This window comes from Salminus brasiliensis, chromosome 4 (genome assembly GCF_030463535.1).
Source record: "Salminus brasiliensis chromosome 4, fSalBra1.hap2, whole genome shotgun sequence".
NCBI classification, from domain to species: Eukaryota; Metazoa; Chordata; class Actinopteri; order Characiformes; family Bryconidae; genus Salminus; species Salminus brasiliensis.
This window is the reverse complement of record NC_132881.1, coordinates 30,202,784-30,221,614: the sequence shown is the minus strand read 5'-3', so window position 1 is coordinate 30,221,614 and position 18,831 is coordinate 30,202,784. Positions and strand designations below refer to the sequence as shown.

General features: G+C 40.9%; 1 protein-coding gene across 1 annotated transcript in view; it reads right to left on the bottom strand.

Moving 5' to 3' along the window:
• Positions 1 to 18,831, bottom strand: part of col13a1 (collagen, type XIII, alpha 1) — a 52,754-nt gene that overhangs the window by 18,625 nt on the left and 15,298 nt on the right. Inside the window, exons 5-18 of the mRNA XM_072677959.1 lie at positions 17,561 to 17,611; positions 15,340 to 15,375; positions 14,332 to 14,358; positions 13,992 to 14,018; positions 12,006 to 12,032; positions 11,863 to 11,889; positions 11,729 to 11,755; positions 8,840 to 8,902; positions 6,616 to 6,699; positions 6,367 to 6,408; positions 6,153 to 6,170; positions 5,358 to 5,384; positions 4,958 to 5,002; positions 2,973 to 2,999 (exon numbers count right to left, since the gene is read on the bottom strand). Coding sequence (XP_072534060.1) covers positions 2,973 to 2,999; positions 4,958 to 5,002; positions 5,358 to 5,384; positions 6,153 to 6,170; positions 6,367 to 6,408; positions 6,616 to 6,699; positions 8,840 to 8,902; positions 11,729 to 11,755; positions 11,863 to 11,889; positions 12,006 to 12,032; positions 13,992 to 14,018; positions 14,332 to 14,358; positions 15,340 to 15,375; positions 17,561 to 17,611 — 528 coding nt within the window. The remainder of the gene's footprint in view (positions 1 to 2,972; positions 3,000 to 4,957; positions 5,003 to 5,357; positions 5,385 to 6,152; positions 6,171 to 6,366; positions 6,409 to 6,615; positions 6,700 to 8,839; positions 8,903 to 11,728; positions 11,756 to 11,862; positions 11,890 to 12,005; positions 12,033 to 13,991; positions 14,019 to 14,331; positions 14,359 to 15,339; positions 15,376 to 17,560; positions 17,612 to 18,831) is intronic.

Sequence of the window (18,831 nt, the reverse complement as noted above, 5' to 3'; positions counted from 1 at the left end):
AAATAGAGTTTCCTATATGTTTATTTGGCTCAGAAAAGCCTTCAGTTCCTAAATAGCCTTTTCATTCTTTGGAGGTTCCCCACAGAATGAAAAAGCTTAAAAATATATTTCTTTACAGAACAATTCCATTCAGAAGGTTCTTTAGGGAACCAAAAGTATGTCTTCTATGGTGTCCTCAAAACCTTTATTTTTAAAGTATCTCATGCAACAGCATTGCACCCTCCATTTCTCCTAACTCAAGGGGTCTGTGTTGGCAGAAGCATCCAAACAGCTCCAATGTATGCGCATAAGCTCTTACAACTGTGTGTGAAATATAGAGACTCTGGGTATGCTCTCTCTCCACCTTAGGGAAAAAAGTAAGCCGCTAGCGGTCTTATTAAACAGAGATTTGAGACACAGACGGAGCTGCCGTTAGCCACTGAAGTTGTAGCCGTCTCCTCTCTATCTTCTGAACTTCCTCCTGAGTCGCGCCAGTCTAGTGATTGCAGTGCTGACAGCGTGTCTATATTATGCAGCTTTAGCCTTTTCCCTCGCCACAGACCGTCTTCGGAGTTTAATGGGGAAAACAGACACACAAAACACACACGCTACTGCCACGTGCTGAGCAACCTGCACAAGTCATCGTCATGGTAACGGGCCTAGCAAGCTACAGCATTGCAGTGTACTTGGCAGAGAGGATAACAGGTGGGAAAATAAAGTGGGTACGGGTCATCAAGGTGCAAAAAAACAGGAGGCTCCAGAGAATCAGCATGAGGAGAACAGATATCAGGAGAAGCAGTCACTCCTAGTCTCTGCTCCTAGCAATGAACATAGCAGTTTCCTCTTCCATAAAATAGCCCTTTGGCAAAGTATCTTTGTGACTGACATTTTGCATGCAGCTGTCTATGTCAGGTCACATATTGTAGCTATAGTTGTGCAGTGGCTAGTGGCAGTTGAGTTTTGCAAAATGCTTGTCTTTCCTGCTACCCAGCATGGATCATTATAGCCAGTCACCAGCAAAAACTACTGTGCTACATAATACTGTGCACAAACCAGCATTTTGTTGCTACCATGTGAAAAAACGTATAGCTCCAAAATGTTAATTTTAAAGAAGGAAAAAACGTATATGGATTAATATGGAATAAGATTTGAATATAAGTCATTTCTATTGGTTTAGTCATCAGGGAACTCTAACACAATGTAAAGAACAACAGCCAGGTTTTTTATGTTAAAGAAGGAGAAAAAACATCATCAACCAGCAACACACCAGCACCAGACTAGTATATACCTGCATTTGCTGTGTTCTGACCTTTGATATTCTACTCAACAAGCACCACATCAGCACCAGGCCAGTATTAACCATTATAAACCATCTTCGACCAGCATGGTAATCCACTGAAAGATCATCTATGCAGAATCAAAGCTATCCCCAACTCATCCCCAAAGTATTTGATAGAGCACTATCATTCTAGAGAACACAGGGTGGCTTTAAACCCCTCTAGCCCACACCTGGCATTAAGCATGGTGCATATAGGCACACCTTTATGAGTACTGTTATATTGGCTATGCAATGCTCTACAGGGTCTAGATAAGCTGAGTGTGTGCATTTGCACATCTGTGTCAGCAATAGGTGCAACTAATAGTAGCTGTATATATTGTATCATAACAATAATGAATACAGCAGCAATTATTTTCATATGACTTTATACATGCTATTAGCACCCTGCTTTAAAAAATAGCCCAAGCTCACACCATGCTGCATATAGTACACATGCTTCTCAGACAGGGTACCTTCTCTCCTAGGAGTCCCATCTTCCCCTCTTCACCCTACACAACATGCAGGTGGAGACATATTCAACACAGCAAAGCACAAATATACATGGGTGTAGACACACACACACAAACACACACACACACACACACACACACACATTGTCCAGCAGACCCAAATGGGAATCTTATAGAGGCATGAGTGAGCATCGCCTTATGGCATGTTCTGGAAAGAAGCCATGTGCTGTAAGTCAGGGAGGAAGCACATCTAAGAGGAGACTGCCTCTTGAACTAAGCATCAGGTCCTCACAGGGTGGTCCTGAGAGCCTGAGACAGAGCAGGAAAGGGCCAGGATGTGTGTGTGGGTGTGTAAATGTAAGTGAAATAAATTCTATTACCTCAGTACAGTTTTACAGTTTGTTTTCATTGGTAATAACTGTGTCATTAACTGCAGTTCACTGTGTAATATTTTCTATCAATGTAGAAATGATGAAATAATGCATATAATTGAATTCATAATTCAATGCAATGCATTCTTTTTTCAGTTTTCCCCAAGGGATGGAACATATAAGAAGGCCTTAGACTTCATATCACAGCGCTATTATCTGTACGGATATTTTCCGTTTGGTCTCAGACAGACCAAGCCCCTGCATAATCCCCCCCCCAACCCCCCCCCCTCCCGACACACACTGATAAGAGCCCAGGCTTTATTTAAGACATCACACCCAGCTTCTGTCTCTGCTGTCTCTTGCCAGCCCACACACACACATTTTGGTGGAGCTTCTCTAGCACTGCTGGCGACGGAAGACAATACTCAGCATTCACGAGATAGACAGGCAGAATAGTTTCTGGCCTCTGGGGGCTATTTGTGCACAAGCAGGTGTAAACTTAATGTACCACCCACACATGTTTACAGACTGAAAATATTCCCACTGAGAAACAGCCAAATGACATTGTGTAATCACTCCTGCAGATGCACTGGCCTACCTACTGCACTCTTTATAAAATAGGTAGGTTAACAGGTCCATAAAGCTGAATGGAATACTGAGAACGAAATGGATGGTCCAATCATGCCTAAATGCCTGTGCTTACTTTCAATGAGGAGTAAAATAAGTCCTCTGAATCTACTTTTAAATGGAGTGCAACCATGCCAGTAATCTTCTGTGCTTGGAAAACTGTCATGTGAGCAACCATCAATTCCAGAAACACAAACTTGGCCTTACCTTCAGACCTTGATCCCCTTTGGATCCCTAGGAAAACAGATTGAAGGAAAAAGCAGAGAATCAGTCATCATGACATGCTGTGCTTTAAAAACAAAAGCCATTAACAAGGCAAAAAGCCAGCATGATAAGCCTCTGATCCCAAAATAGCTAACCATTCCATAGCTGGTGTCTAAACTGAATGAAAATCAACGGAACAGAGCATTTTCCACATCTACAACACTACCTATCTAAATAACCCCCAATGTTTCCTTTTCAGAAGAATTGCGCTTAGGAACATATTTATTTCTTTGCATAGCAGCATGACTTGACAATGTTTAGTAGATATAAAGACATCCAGGCACAAGACAGGTACTACGTTATAGGATATAAATGCTTCAGAGAAGAAGGATAGGCCACCTTTTGACTAACAGTGTTGGTAATGCACTGGATCACATATGTTTTCTCTAATTTTAAGCTTTGACTTGTCAGTCATTTCCTTGGCTCAAGAAAGTTGTGCTTTTTCACAAAGATGCATCTTGTCAGAGTTAGAATCTGGAGCTTGGTAGAAAATGGTCTTAGGTCTCCAAGGCACAGACATCATTTTTATTCTGCTTTCATAAAGATGAATCTGCCCTTTAGAGATTCACGCCAGCTGGAATCAAAGCATGCCTACAGCAAAGCCCTAAAGCCGCCACTAGGTGGTGCAGTCCATGCACACAAAACCTCCACCTTAGGCCTTCGGAAGTGCTCGGAATGTCCCCTGTATTAGGTTCCACCTGGGCTGACTTGAAACATTTCTAAAACAAAAACATCTGAATACAAACTTAATCCAGTATTCAGTGTTTTTAAAAGGATAACAAGGCGTTTTCCTGCTGTGCCCCGTATGAGGTGGTTACTCATAACCTGGCCTGAGATGTGATCTGGATGCGTGCATGGGAAAGTATCCACGCTGTCTGCGAAGAGACGCCGGAGTTTACAGGGCCAGATAGTGAGGGAATAGAGCAGCAGGTTGTTCCAGGGTTCAAATGTGCAAAGACGTTATCCAAAATCAAGGTTACACAGTACGAAGCGTGTGGGCTATTTTCATGGTGAGGTTCATTGAAATTCAAAGAGAAAAACACATGCAGCCAGAGCTACAGTGAGTAGTCCTCACAAAAGTGTCAATCACATGCTTTGCTGTTCTGGCAAGATATGTTTTGAAGGGAAATGACTACAGTGGGATATGTGCGTGTTTGTGGGTGTCCGTAAGTGCACATGAGTGTCTGTGTAATGGGGAAATTATGACACTGATAACACAAAGGAATATGAGGCATGAGGGAAATGTGAAGAGAGCTGCTGTGGAAAAGTCATGCGATCACGGAAGCCGAGCAACATTAGCTGGCTACATCTGAGAGAGAAAGACAGAGAGACAGAGAAAGTATGCATGTGGGAGTCTGTGAGAATCGCTTAAGCTTTGGGAAAAGAGCGAGTAAACTGATTATGATGAGATATCAAGAGAGAGGGTGTGCACTGTTTATTCTTCACAGTCTCTTCCTTTTTGCGTGCATGGACTGCACATAGCGGTCTGTTTAATATAGGTTACATGTGTTTCTTACATGTAAAAACATTTTAGCCATGCACAGTTTTTTTATATAATTTGAATTTGGCAGTTGTTCTTTATATTTTGTCAAAATATCATTACGAATGGACCAATAGAAATGCTCCAAAATGACCTGGAATACAATCTTTTTGCATTCCATTGCAGTTTTTCTGCCTCCTGTAAAGTTGCTATTTTGGACAGAAACGTTTTTTTTGTGTGACAGCGCCAATATGCTTTAATCATATGAAAGTGTTCACATTTCAATTAAGTAAATTAATTCTCAGTGTAGAGTGAAGACTTCACTGACAATGGTACCTAATAATACGTGTCATAATTAATTAACGTTTGGGTAAAAATGAGAAATTAATTGTCCCAGATGACAGGTTGTATATTGTAGCTTAATGAAATCTTTAAGAAAGATGCTTACCTTGGAGCCTTCAGGTCCACTTAGGCCTGTCTCACCACGATCACCCTGAGAGAATAGAGAACACACAATACGTCAGAGGCGTGTAGTGAAAGAAGTGAAAAAGCCAGCAGGATGTTGAACATGCAACAGGTGATTTGAATACTTTTTGAATACTAGGTGATCTGAATCTAATTAATCTATGTCTTTACTACATATTAACTCCTGATCTGAAATGGATAACTGGGATTCACACATTCATGTGTATGTTCTTCTGCACGCTGTATTTCACACAATTTTCTGGTCAACATGTGTCAGTGATGTATCTCCTACTCATGTGATTTCTCATGATCCCTTTATTCATTCTATGTAAATTCATATTCTTGATAATCAGAGAAAAAAATTATTGTATTTATTGACTCACCTTTTGACCTGGTACTCCTGGCTCACCCTGTAAAGAAAAAGGAAAGAAAATTCAACACAGTCATAAAATAACATAACAGTTCCTCTTATTTCATTCCTCCCAGTGTGACTGTCTGAACCCACTGGCCTAAGACCATACAGTAAATACTTTTTTACTGAAAAGTGTTTTTTTTATTTCCTTATATTCTCATATTTTGGATCATTTGGTGTATTTTCCGAAATTGACATCCAGCCGTAAAATGAGGCGGCCACCTTTTCTGCAAGGTATTTTATAATGAACTGATTATCCACAGAACGGTGATCAGTTCTCCAGCTCCTGCTGAGATTTGAAGTGGTGTGTTGTTTTAATAGAGAGCCAGGGTGTGCTGCTTTATAGGTCTTGCATGTCTCAGTGTACCACAATTAAAATTCCCCAACCTAAATAACCCATGACAATTAATGCATCAAGGGAAATGTAGTTTTATCCAATGCTAACATAGACGAGCGAAATGCGGCGTATCCACCCCTTCTGTGCTGGCAGCAGGAGATGGGACCCACCCAGCAAACTGCAGAACTTTGCATGAACCTTAGGCCTGTTTACAACCCATTTGAGGACAAATGCGATTAAAACAGCTGGAGCGAAGCTTAGAAGGGGTAAAGCTGCGACTCTGCAATAGTCATATTCTAGCAGGTTGTAATACGCAATTAAGATCTCTGACAAATCACAGACCTGTTTGACAAATCACAGAAATGACACTATTTTATTTGTTTTTAACAATAAAATATGAAATTTCTTTTATATCTAAAGTGATCTTACCTTCATTCCTGGCAGCATCTGCCAATGAAAAACAAGAAAATCATTTAAATACTATCTTGAAACATGAAACATTAATCATGAATCTCAGGTGTATAGACAAACAAACACTGCCAACAACAATTCTTGGGTTGTAGCAATGAGTATGATATATTTTGATATTTCACATCTGGCTTCTGGATGACATTTGTTCCATAGTATGTATGCACACACTTACCCTCAGGTCCTTTCCAGGTTTCCCAGGTTCTCCAGGTTTTCCCTTTATCACGGACAAATGATTGCTGCATGTCAGTGATTGCAATACAAGACCTACATGTACAGACATACTTGAGGCCTCTATGGACTGCCTATTGTACTGAAGTGAATGCCTGAACATTAGACTTACTTGCAGTGAGACAAACATCCATTATTACAGCAGACAAAAAAAAAATAAAAACAATTGCAGTAGAAATTTTATCCAGCTTACCGGCGGTCCACCAGCGCCAGTCAAGCCAGGGGGCCCTGGGGGGCCGGGAGGGCCCGGCGGTCCCTGTGCTCCAGGCTCGCCCTGCTGAGAGACAGTACATTACCATCTGAGACAGAGAAGCCATTACATGTGAACATTACAATAAATACAACCTCAGCATTAGGGTCCTCTTAGTTTCAGGTCCAGTCAGTCACTCTTATACAGCACAAAACTGCAAACAACATTTAGCTGATTAATTACAGTGACTGAGAGGGAAAGGAAGAGCACCCTTACAGCTGAGTTGAAAATGAAATGAAATGAAAGCTATCAGTTAGCTTTTAACTGGGGAAATGGCAGGGAGAATGTGAATGGTTATTGTACTTCATGGAGTACCATGTTTGGAAAACAAGCTCAGCCATTGAATTTTGGCTCCAAATGAGGCATAATCATGGGAATATGGGTTGGGCCCACCTAAAAACCTCCAGCTTTCCAACTGCTGACCATCAGCTGAACAAGGCCTACACTATTAAACTTGGTTTCTCTGGCCTTTTTGAAAAGGGCACTTGGATCCAAGTCACGATGACCTCTCTGTTCAAACTTTCTTCAGTAGTTTAACTGTCGGCCAGAGCAAAACAAACAAAAGATAAATAAATAAAAAAGGTGGAGGATGATAAAATAGCAAATAAGATTGGACTACATCATATCCTCATTTTCAAAAAAAAAAAAGAAATGCTCTGTGAAAAAGATGATCATTTAGAATATAAATTATAATACTTATGAATTGCCCCTGGTTTCCTTATTACAGAAGAGGCTTGATGGAAATAACACACTAAATATAATAAAATAATTTAAATAAAATAATATAATCACTCAAACTCTCCAAATGTAGTCAAAATCAGATCTAATTGATGCTAACAAGACAGAGACCCACTTTCACATTGTCTCTGTGTAGTAGCTAAGTTTAAAATCCAGATGAATCCGAAAGCCATCCATCAGCCTACAAGCCGTATTGAATGCATTTATTTCTTCGACAGGACTTGTCTAGACATGATTTATTATCCCAGATGCAGATCCATTAAATGAACACATTCCACTATCCCTATCCAGAGCACACACAGGAACCAGCTCCATCAATAGTGGAGTGATTTCCACTCTTCTTTTAGGCACTGGCCCTTCACAGTGGACCGTTGTCTCCAAACATGGTGCCCTAATCTGGCACACACACAGCACACCTGTAGAAACAAGATGGAGGATGGATGCCAGCCGAGGTCAGCCTGCGCCAGGCCTATCTGGAGTAGGCCAGAGAAGTCTGAATGCACAGAGAGGCTTTGAGAGTGGGGAAGAGGGACTGGCATGCCCCTTTGGAGAATCCTCATCCTGCTGCCAAATATGCTCTCTGTCTCTCTGTTTTGTTATCTTTAGACTGACATTATGTGGATTGCAGAATGGGATTTTCCTTAACCTTTGCGTTCTCTGAGACGCTAATTCAAAAACGTTGCTCTCTGTGCTCAATGGGTTTATACAAATGTCAACAAGACAAAATCTTTTCTAGGAGGATGTGATGGAAATGGGTGTTGAGATAACATCATTTGTCTCGTTCAGTGACTGTTAAACCCTCTGTGGCAGATGTGTTTTCAAACCTTTCATCACTGAAAGTACAGGGAGAAAAAAAACAGTGCTCCATATTTGAGCTTCTCCAGATAACTTCCTGTCAGTGTGCTAATAACTGTACATTTCCTTGTCTGACATTTCCATGGGGATAGCCATGTGAGGACAGAAGATCTGCAATTTCTAGGAACGCTTTCTTTGGAACAGCGTCGACTCAGCTCACACGGGCAGCTGTTAGAGCTTGATAGAAAGACAGACAGACAAAAGGTTGGCTTTCTGGGCAAGGCATCAAGCAATAAACGGCCAAGGCTTTGAAAAATGCCCTTTCAGTATTCCGGTATCCAGTATTCCAACGAGTGCTAAGTCACGACTGCAGCCATCAAATTCCAAACTACTGTAAAAATCTCTGATAAATCAGATTTATTGGACTGCAGCCGGAACAGCCTGATAAAAAGTGTGTGACAGTTCCTATCCTGTTCTCCCACTTCCAGTGCTGAGTGAGAAGGTTAGCAAACACATTTGTGCCAGGGGAGGGTTACTAATGGGCCAGGGCTTTGGCTGGCTGATGGTCGACGGCAGTTGGCATCCTCGGCGGGGGGAGGGGGTGGGATAAGGAGGGTGGCAGAGAGAGATGTACCTTTAGGCGCTTTAGAATTAGAGGGCTTATTGAGGGCATGTTGCGCACGGTGATGGGCAACATCTGCTCAGGTCACAAAGCACAGGTGGGCCGCGGTGAAAAAAAGGTCAAGAGAGGGGAAGAGGGAAAAGAAATAGAGAAACAAGTGAAAACTATAGTGAATTGCAGGGAAACAGCAGGGCAGGGAGAGAGAAAGAGAGAGCGAGAAAGAGAGAGAAAGAGTGAAAGAGGCACAAGAACTGACCAACAGGGCCCAGCAATCTGAGTTTGAGTGGAGAGAATAAGCCAAATTAAAAATAGCATCAGTGCCCACTTTGAGGACCATTGTCACTGTCAGTAAAAGACTTGCATCTATAATCTTTAATTTATGCAAATTTTATGAAATTTTGGAATTGTATTGGTTCATTCATTGTGAAATGTTCACAAGAGCGGCTGCTATTTTTAAAAGATGTAAAATAATGAGAGTTACAAGATTTTAGTATGACACTGATGACGTACTTAGGCAACTTTGAATGGGTTTCATATCATTTTACCCATTATCTCCACAGTGACTCCAGAGCTGGGTTCTGCAGCAGTGCTGTACAGATCAGGTCGGCTTCAGTCTTGCCACAAAGAGAGTTTAGCAACAGACTTACTGTGGCCTGTCCTCCAGCACAGGGGTGGACAATTCGCCGTTTCTGTTGAAATCACCAGCATTATGAAGTAAAGATTGAAGAGTCATTGGCCCATTTCCCACTGATGTATAGCAGCTTACTTAAGACTGAATACAGCCTGCCTTTATTCTGCAATATGTGTTTGCATTTCATGTCTCACTAGGCATGTGAATCATAGAAAAAAGGCGTTTTAAAATAAACCCTGCGATTCGAAGCATGACTAATTTCAGTTAATTTGAGGAAAAGTAAGAAATGCAAACAAAGAAAGTAGGCAAAGCGTTCTCAGGTTGACCCTCTCCATAAGAAGCGATTTTCTCTATAATTACCAAAAATGCTTCAAGGTGTGCTATGATGAAAATGCCCAACTTCAAAACTAATCCCAAGTATATTAAATACAACTGGAAATTTGCATAGCAAAGACAAGTAATATGAATTTCATATTTTTAATTGTTTAATAAAAATATTGCCAAAAGATTTACTGTGATTTCAAATGTGCATATCTTATTACATAGCACACCTTTAAGCACAACATTTACATAATTGCAAAAAATCCCACAGCATTGAGAAGGCCCAGAGGCTCAGTCAGAGGACAGGCCTGGGCTGGCTTTCTCTCTTTCTCTCTTTGCAGCAGGGCTGGAACACACACGATTCTGTGCATTAGGGACAGGAAGGACCCCACAAACCTTTAACATCAGAGCCTGACTAGAGCGTAACGCTGCCAGAGTTTTCAGTGGAAGTCCCTGCTTAAAGTGGCCCAGCACACACAGACACACACACACAGATAAGCACGCACATACATGCACAAACACACACAGTGATCCCCATCTATCTTTCAAGAGGAGGTCTTTCCAGTCTTGCACACAGAGACCTCTCTGCCCCCCCAACATAACTGTAAGGACCCCTGTGTAACCCCCTACCAGAAAAGACCTCCCATATAGAGTCCCTCATTCAGTTTACTGCTGTCCATAGAAGCCACTTGACAGGAACCTATTTCAGGTTTCCCTAGAGATATTTGTTACTTGTTGTAATTAGCCTTAATGCTCAGATGTCGAGTTGTTGTTATGTTTGTATTGCTATTTAAATGCAATGACATCATTTTACACAGCCATTTATACAGTGAATTATATTTACATTTAAATTCAGTACAGACAGGCTTAAGTCTGCTTTTATGACTTGTTTCCCTTTGTCTGAGGTCAACTACTTTACAAAAACATACACACATACAAAAACATACACACATACACTCACATATAGTTTCACAAACACATGTGAACACAAAAATACATTTATTTCATATGGAAAAACATGTTCACATGTGATAATTCCCACTTTTTTTACACATGAATACATGTTTTGTCACATGTGAAATGAATCTTATTCACATGTGTTTTTTCTGTAAGGAAGGAAGGGTTTAAGGGTTTATTTCCCCTCAAAGCAAAACTATAAGCACAACAACAACCTTTCATCAGATAATTTATACATTTATAAATTATAATAAAATATCTCCTTTTCTACTTACAAGCACAAATGTGTTAAACTTCAGAATTTGTATTTTCAACAAAATGTCTATCAATGTTTGTAATGAGTTGTAAGTGAGATATAATAAGTTGTTATACAAAAAACGCATAACTCCAAAAAGTTTTTTGTGTATATTTTGATGTGTATTGTATAGATAATGCTTATTTTAATGTCATCTGCATGTAAGATTTTAGTTATAATGTGTGTGCCATCTACGGTTCAGAAAATGGAACATATCATTTAAAAAAGATTGAGTAACTTTTACATTGGCCAAAACCATTGGAGAAAACCCACACCACATAAGAAGGTCTTTTTTGTGGCAGCCACCAAAATTAAGCCTTATCAAATGTGTAGTCACAGTAGGCTGCAGGCTTAATTGTCTTGTTTGCAGTGGAGTGGTGTTCCCCCAGAGAACGTCCTGATTTACACTGAGGGCCTCTACATGTGCTACTACATGTGCTACCCATCATGGATTACAGCAATTTGTCAATCCACTGTTCTTTTCTTCCTCTTTTCGTTGCACTTTGCAGACAGGCAATTACTTAGTTTACATCTTCTTTGGGGGCAAACAAGACAAATTACTGAGGTAAAGAGAGGATCAGCATATTGTACAAGCTGGAACACAAACAGATGCTGGTGTACGCTCAAGGGTTCAAGGCATGACAGAGATTATAGATTTCAGAGTCATACAGAGACAAAAGAAAAGCCAATCACTTACCCGATGTGTATAATCGCCACACACACCCTGAAAAACATGTACATAAACATAATATGTAAGAGATCATCCATGTGAACAACATATTAACTACAAGAAGCAAATAAATGATGAAGCATGACTGCATTTTTTTTTACCTTCTCTCCTTTTGGACCAGGTTCACCCTGTAATAAAAAATATATGTAAACATAAAACTCTAATTAGTAAATATAGGTATTTACAAGAGCGAACACATAGACATAGTACCATTGAATGAATATACCCTAAGCCAGATACTCACAGGAAGTCCTTTGGGACCACGAGGACCCTGAAAAAAAAAAAAAGACAACTTGATGAATTTGTATTATATAGAGAATGCACTGATTTCAACTTTCATCATTATCAGGCAGATACCAACAGTTGTGGTAGAGTGTTTGTTTGAGCAGTTTTAATAATAATTGAGTATCTAAGTTAAATTCCTCAAACCCTGTACATAGTTCTGCACCCTCATAACAACAGCACTCTCATAATTAACATCAGTTTCATAGACCCTAAAATAGAACCATGTGGGACTCCATTATATATGCTAAACCAAACTGTTACCAAAATAGTGCATAGAAATTTAATTGTGATTGATAACAGAACAAGAAACCGAGTTCAAAAGGTTAAAGCTTAATATAAATGAAAAGGGAAGATTCAGTATTAGCAGCAGCATTTCCCAAAACCCCCAAAATGTCTCAATATCAGTATCACTAGTAGAAAAGAAAAAGTAGTATCTCTAAATTTCGTCGTTTTGGTTGCCAAATTTCAAAAAACAGTAATACATGAAAAGCATAAGCCAACTGGAGTATAATCTATCTACAGAACAAATGAATACAGCGTCCACTCCAACACAGTCTTGTGAATGTGTTTCATATAAAATCTCTCTGTGCCTTTTAAAACATTCTTTCACTTTGTTGGGAAAAGGAAAAGCGGAAAGGAGCTCACAGTAAAAGCATGAAGCAGTTTTTCAGCTATTCAGTATCAGCAGCAGACCAACTGGTCCAGGCCTGAAGTGGACAGCAGTGTAATTTGTTTTGGCTGGTAGAGTCGGCTTCTGTATGCCGAAAGCAATCCAGAGCCAAAGAGCGGCCGAGTGCTTTCACAGAGAAGCTGCCAGTGCCCTCCAATAAAACTAATCCTCCTGTGATAACCTACACACCCTGAAAAATATCTAACGACCTGAAACATTGACACTACAGGCCTTGGACACGGCAGCTGGAATGATGAAATAGATGGAATGCCTCATAGCCTCCAAGGTGCCATGATGTTCGTCCAAAAACACTGGTTAATCTGCTTGCTGCACTCTAGGTGGAATGAGGAGAATAGCAGGAGGTTGAAACTGAGAGGGAACTTGTCAATAAAAAAAGTAAATCAAAATCCCAGATGAAGGCGTGGCCATAGTTTTTGAGTCACTGTGTTTCGTTCAAAGGCTCTTTGGGGGCCTATCAGCAGTGATACTGACCCCATAAAGGTGTCACAGTGATAGAGGGGGGCTAAGTTTTATTCATGGCACCTCGTTGGAGGACTGCCTCACTTTTCGCTTTCACAGTGGTTCATGGCTTCCTGTTTCTGCAGACACTTCAAAGGAAAGAGTAATTTTGCTGCATTTTACGACCAATACTTTGGAATACATCGACTATTATATATACAGTATATATTAAGCCTAAAAACCACCTTTCAGCACCTTCACTGCAGACTCTGGAAATCATTATTGGCTTATAATTAAGATCCAAAGCACAGAATTGAAAACCCATTTATTTTGATGCAGCTCCTGCCAAAAGTTTAAAGAGAAGAGGCTGCTAAAAGTCAGACCATGTTCACTTAAAGATTCACAAATGCTTTCCCTTGTCCAAAACGCTGGCATCATACAGCTATTGAGTTACTCAGCCAATAAATCAAAGCCTGCGCTTGTTCTCCCAGAAGAATCATGTGGCCACATTCACTGAGCTAAATAAACACCAGTGATACAAACCACTTTCAAAATCCAGAGTCCTACTGCTGCGTTTTATGGACTCTGACACATTTCTCTTTAGGATAATCTCTTCTGCAAGTGACTGAGGGCCTGTCTTGGTGAGTTTAGACGTTCAGTATTTCATGATGCATGAAGAACACACTGGGGTTTATAATATGTAGCCTCATGAGCACTAGTATTTATAGTAGGTTTGGATTTTTTAACATCTGAAGTAGAGAAATATCGGCACTGCAGCAATTTTTCTTTTTTTAAACACACACAAGGCCTGCTTACCATATCCCCTTTCAGACCATTCTGCCCCTGTCGAAATAAAACAACAACATTTGGCTCAGAAATGACTTCTATTATTATTTCCTAAGTGCAGACGGTGAGTCATTTTGTACAGACACCTCACTACCAATTCCATTCTCTGTCATTAATGTGGTAATAATAGTCCATTTAGTACAAAAAATTGCCATAATTATTCTTAGCACAATTATGCTTGTCATTATTATAATGACTAATGTTATCAATTAGCCTCATTTCCTAAATGTGTTTCAGGACTCATATAGACCTGAATGAATGAACTTAAAAGGGTGAACGAATGTAAACCAAAGAGAGCAGTGAAACTCACAGGTTTTCCGTCCATGCCGATGGGACCCTGTGAGAGAGAGCAGGAGCATGGTTAGACTGGCTTTAATGAGAGAGCATGCAGCACTCACATGGCTGTCTAGACTGCTACTCTGATATGAGGATGTTTATGAGGAAAATGGTATTTCCTCAAGGGGTCAGCTCAAGGCAAGTAAAGTCAAGTCACAAGTCAAGTGTAAAGGACTAATGCACTGGTAGAACAGTAGAGCTACTGTATTCTAGTGGGGCCCAGTGTGTGGTTGTCCAGCAGATCACTTGTTATGGATAGTAATAAATACCTAAAAAAGAGCCTTTAAGCCAAGGCCACTCCGTATTGCAATAGGTAAGGCAGAGGAACATACTGGACCCGAATATTACTTTACAATCTCATACTATCTGACAGTACAGTGCCATCTAAGTGTTAGAAACATAAGCAACAAAAATCTAAAGCATGAATTTATTGTTTTCAAAAAAAGATTTAATAAAGCACTGATTAACCAAACCTGGTTTAGAATGATAATGTATAGTGATACTAGACCTACTTTAGGAGTGTCGAATATTGTAAATAACATTTACTATCCTGTAACAGCACATGTCAAGCTCTGGGACGTACAGAACAGCTGATTGTTGACATGCTAGATGCATGAAAATTAGTCAAAGACCTGACGATCTAAGCAACTCTGACCAGGGGGCCAAATTGTTCCAGCCAGACAGGGTCACAGCATCTTCAAAACAAGGCTTGTAGGATGCTCCTGATCAACTGTGGTAGGAAACTACCAACAGTGGTCTGAGGCAAAAACCAGTGACAGCGTGTTTAGCACCCAAAGCTCATGGATGTGTGAGGACAACAAAGGCTATCCCATCTGGATGGAACTGATAATTTATTCACATGCAATGATTTTTTAATGACCCCTTTTTCAGAGTAACGAAATGCTTACTATGAAAATAAATAGTTACTCCTTTTTTAATTCTCAACCCTTTAGTCATTATATTTAAGGTCACAGAGACATACCGGAAAGCCAGGAAATCCTCTAGTACCAGGCTGTCCCTAAAGAGAGACAAAAAGAGAAAGGAAGCAGTTGGATTATTTTCTGCACACACACAATGCAGGCACAAATGTGCCCCCCCTCCCACACACACACACACACACAGACTGAAAATAATGATGTGAACTCAGTGAGAAGAGGTCAGTGTTAAAAAGTACAGTCCCACTGCTATTGTTGTAATTGAGTTTGAAAGAAAGAAGGACTCCCTGCAGCCCGGGAACGCTCTGTGTGGGATGTGGAGAGAAAAGGAACACCAATCCTACACTAGAGTGAACATATAGAAAACCAATCCAAAGAAGACTGCACTGATCCAATAAAAGACGAGCCAAGGTGGAAGTCAACAAATTAAATGAGTTTATGTCAATAATCATTAGTGCTACATTCCTGTGAACACAATACCCATTCTGCCCCCGCTGGAAAATCTTTTACTGCCCTTGAGACAGGAAGAAGCCATTCAATATCCCAAAAAGAAAGGGGCAGTGGGCAGTGAAGGAAAACTGGGAGAAATTACAAGGAAGAGGCGAATGCAGCTAATGAAAGAGATTATATGTCTGGCTCTCAGGTAGTTACTGAGAACACAGAAGATCTCCCAAGGGAACCCAAATCAGAGGTCTGGAATTGTGAGAATAACAGCCTGGGAGTTCAGAAAATGACTGTGGAATGACAGACAGCACGGTACATTTGTGCACTAAAAAACCTAATGATATAAAATTCTCATTACAGAAAAAACATATTCTTCTATTACGGCTTCTATTCTTCTTCTTCTATTTCTAAAACTATTTAAAATGCCAGCTGTGTTTTACACTGTTTGAACTCATACAATGATGAATGAACCAACAAAAAATACCTAGCAAAAATGAACTTTTTCAAAAAAGACTGTACGATGACCTGTCACATTTATTATTTTACTTTTTATATTTGAGCTCCATCCATTTAATCACAACAGTACCATCACGGTCGACTTAAAATGACACCCAAGATTTGGTCATTGTGACTTTTAATGAGGGCAATTACGGCTCTATCTCTTTAGCTAATCCTTTTTGCATTTCACAAAATGCAGCATGGCTGCCCTGTCGGGTTCACCTGGCTGATTTAAGCTATAATTTCCGCCGGCCTCTCCACACCTCAGCTTCAAATCAACCCCTGTGACCTCCACTGAGGTCAGCACAAAGCCCATGTTGTCAGCTTCACCTGCTGGGAGAGTTCTCCCCCACAGCAATCCTCCTCTGACACCTCTCTCTGCCACGACCCTTCCTGTCCGCGGCCTGCTGTCTTCTCCTAATGCCTTATTACTAGCGGTGGGCCAGGGGTACAGAGAGGCATGCAATCAGCAAGCTGAAAACCAGATGTGTGCTCCTGCCTGAGCAGTCTGCCGGCTTCGCCATAAGGTATCCCCGGCCCGTCAGCCAGGAGTGCTGGAGGATGGATTGGGAAACCGCAGGACAAAGCGTGGCCAAAGCCCTTCACAGCATAATCAGAAAGGAAATTGCACTTCTGAGGGGGAAACATTACCCTTTTGTCTTACTTCTGCTCGGAATGTGGGGAGAAGGAGGAAAGTGGGTGCCGGGGTTTTTGGGACAAGCCCCATTTCATCTGGAGTCTGACCATTCACTCATAGACGCAGCACAATAAGAGGCAATCTAGGAGTCTAGTGTCTGGATCATTATCTCACAGGTTGGGGATGTTTTCATTTCTCTCCCTAATGAAGATGGGATTCCAAATGACCATCATTACAGGCAAATCAAAGCCCCTCAGTGCTCAAATGAAGCCTAAGTATTTCCATACAACCTGCTTTGGGATTTCTGTCTAAGGCATCTCCATTAGCAGAGAGATATGCTACAAGAGAAATATGCATTTACGCTCTTATTTGGGCAAGGAACCTTGAAGCTTTCTGGACCAATTATTGCTCACACATGAGAGGGTGTGACACAAGCATGCTGATTTATTTGTACTAACCCACCCACATATACAGAAAAGGGGGTTGTAAATATACTATGTACTATGAAAAATGAGATAAAGGACAGTACTTCAAATAGCAAAAAGCTATTTGAGCCAAATGCAGTAAAATCGACAAAATATTGCTTTAGAAAAAAACTAATTCACGAAGAAATTCTTTCCTTTACTGACGTGCTCAGAGACAGACTGGAAGTGATGTGAAATTTTATTAGTGGTGGTGAAGACACTTACAGGAGGTCCTCGCGGGCCAATGATAGACAGACCTGGCTCCCCTGGCACTCCCTAAGGACAGATAGAGAGAAAGAGAGGTGATGAGGAGAAGACTTGACAGAGGAGAAAAAGAAAGTGGCACTCTCTCTAATCTACTTTCTGCATATAAGGCCAAATGCAGCACTCAGTGAATATACATGTACACCAGAAAAGCCCTTCTCTAAAACACTCTGTGACATCTGTTGAACATAACTCTTTCTACTAAGCTTCCACACACAGACAGCAGTCTTAGGACACTTGCTAAGGGAACATGCATGTGCCTGTGTGGTGATCGCGTTTTTGGTCTAGAAGTACTTCAGCAGACTCTGTTCTTGGTTCTTGTTTCAAGGTCATACTTTACGTCTTGACAGCACTGCTGGGAGGGTTAGGGAGCGCTGCAGAGTAAACAGCGCAGGGCCCGGCGGACTGGTTCTCTGGCACAAACTGGGTGATTTGCACAGTGTCAGCCAGTCCATAGCGCTGTACCCAGCCTCCCAGCACAATCCCACAAAACTCAGTCCAGGCCAGACTGGAATGCTATCGAGTTTCCAGCACTTTCCCTAATTAGCTCTCTCTTGCGAAACCTTATCAGGGAGACATCTTTGATGACCCAGGCATCCGTCGAATTACAGGTGAATTTAATGTTTCTGAGCAAATACTTGTTTTATCCAGGGGCCGTATTTGTTTTCACAATCAGGTTTTGTACATCTATGGCCCTTCCTGGCTACTGGAGAGAGAGACTGACGGTGCCCAAGCCAGGCTGTAGCCAATTCAGGCCAGAGAGAAAGGAAAGCTTTGCCCTTGGGGTTTATGGTTACCCACATAATCTTACAGAGATCTGTGCAATTGGACAACTGAAGATCTAGAGATATCCTTCTTAGAGGCTTGAGTTACAGGTCCTTGGCAGCTGGGAATGGCCAAGTAACAAAGAGTCCAAATATAATCAGCCAAAGCAAGAACACATTCTTCTCAGGAAACAGGCAAAGAAAATAAATGCACTGCATGTTAAGGTTCTATCACTCTAATGAAAGACGCTGGCTTGGAAGATTTCATCTCCTCTTGTAAGACTTCTATTGTGATGAAGGAAAACTGTGTTATGTCAGTGATGCTTGAAAGACCCAACCAATTCATTACTAATTAACCTGATTTTCCTCACTGCTGCCTTTCCTTATACTCCCACAAAAAAAATCAATATTAGTCTGGCTAAGTGGAAGATGTCAGACTTGCCAGTTTCCGGGCTGGTAGAGTTACCC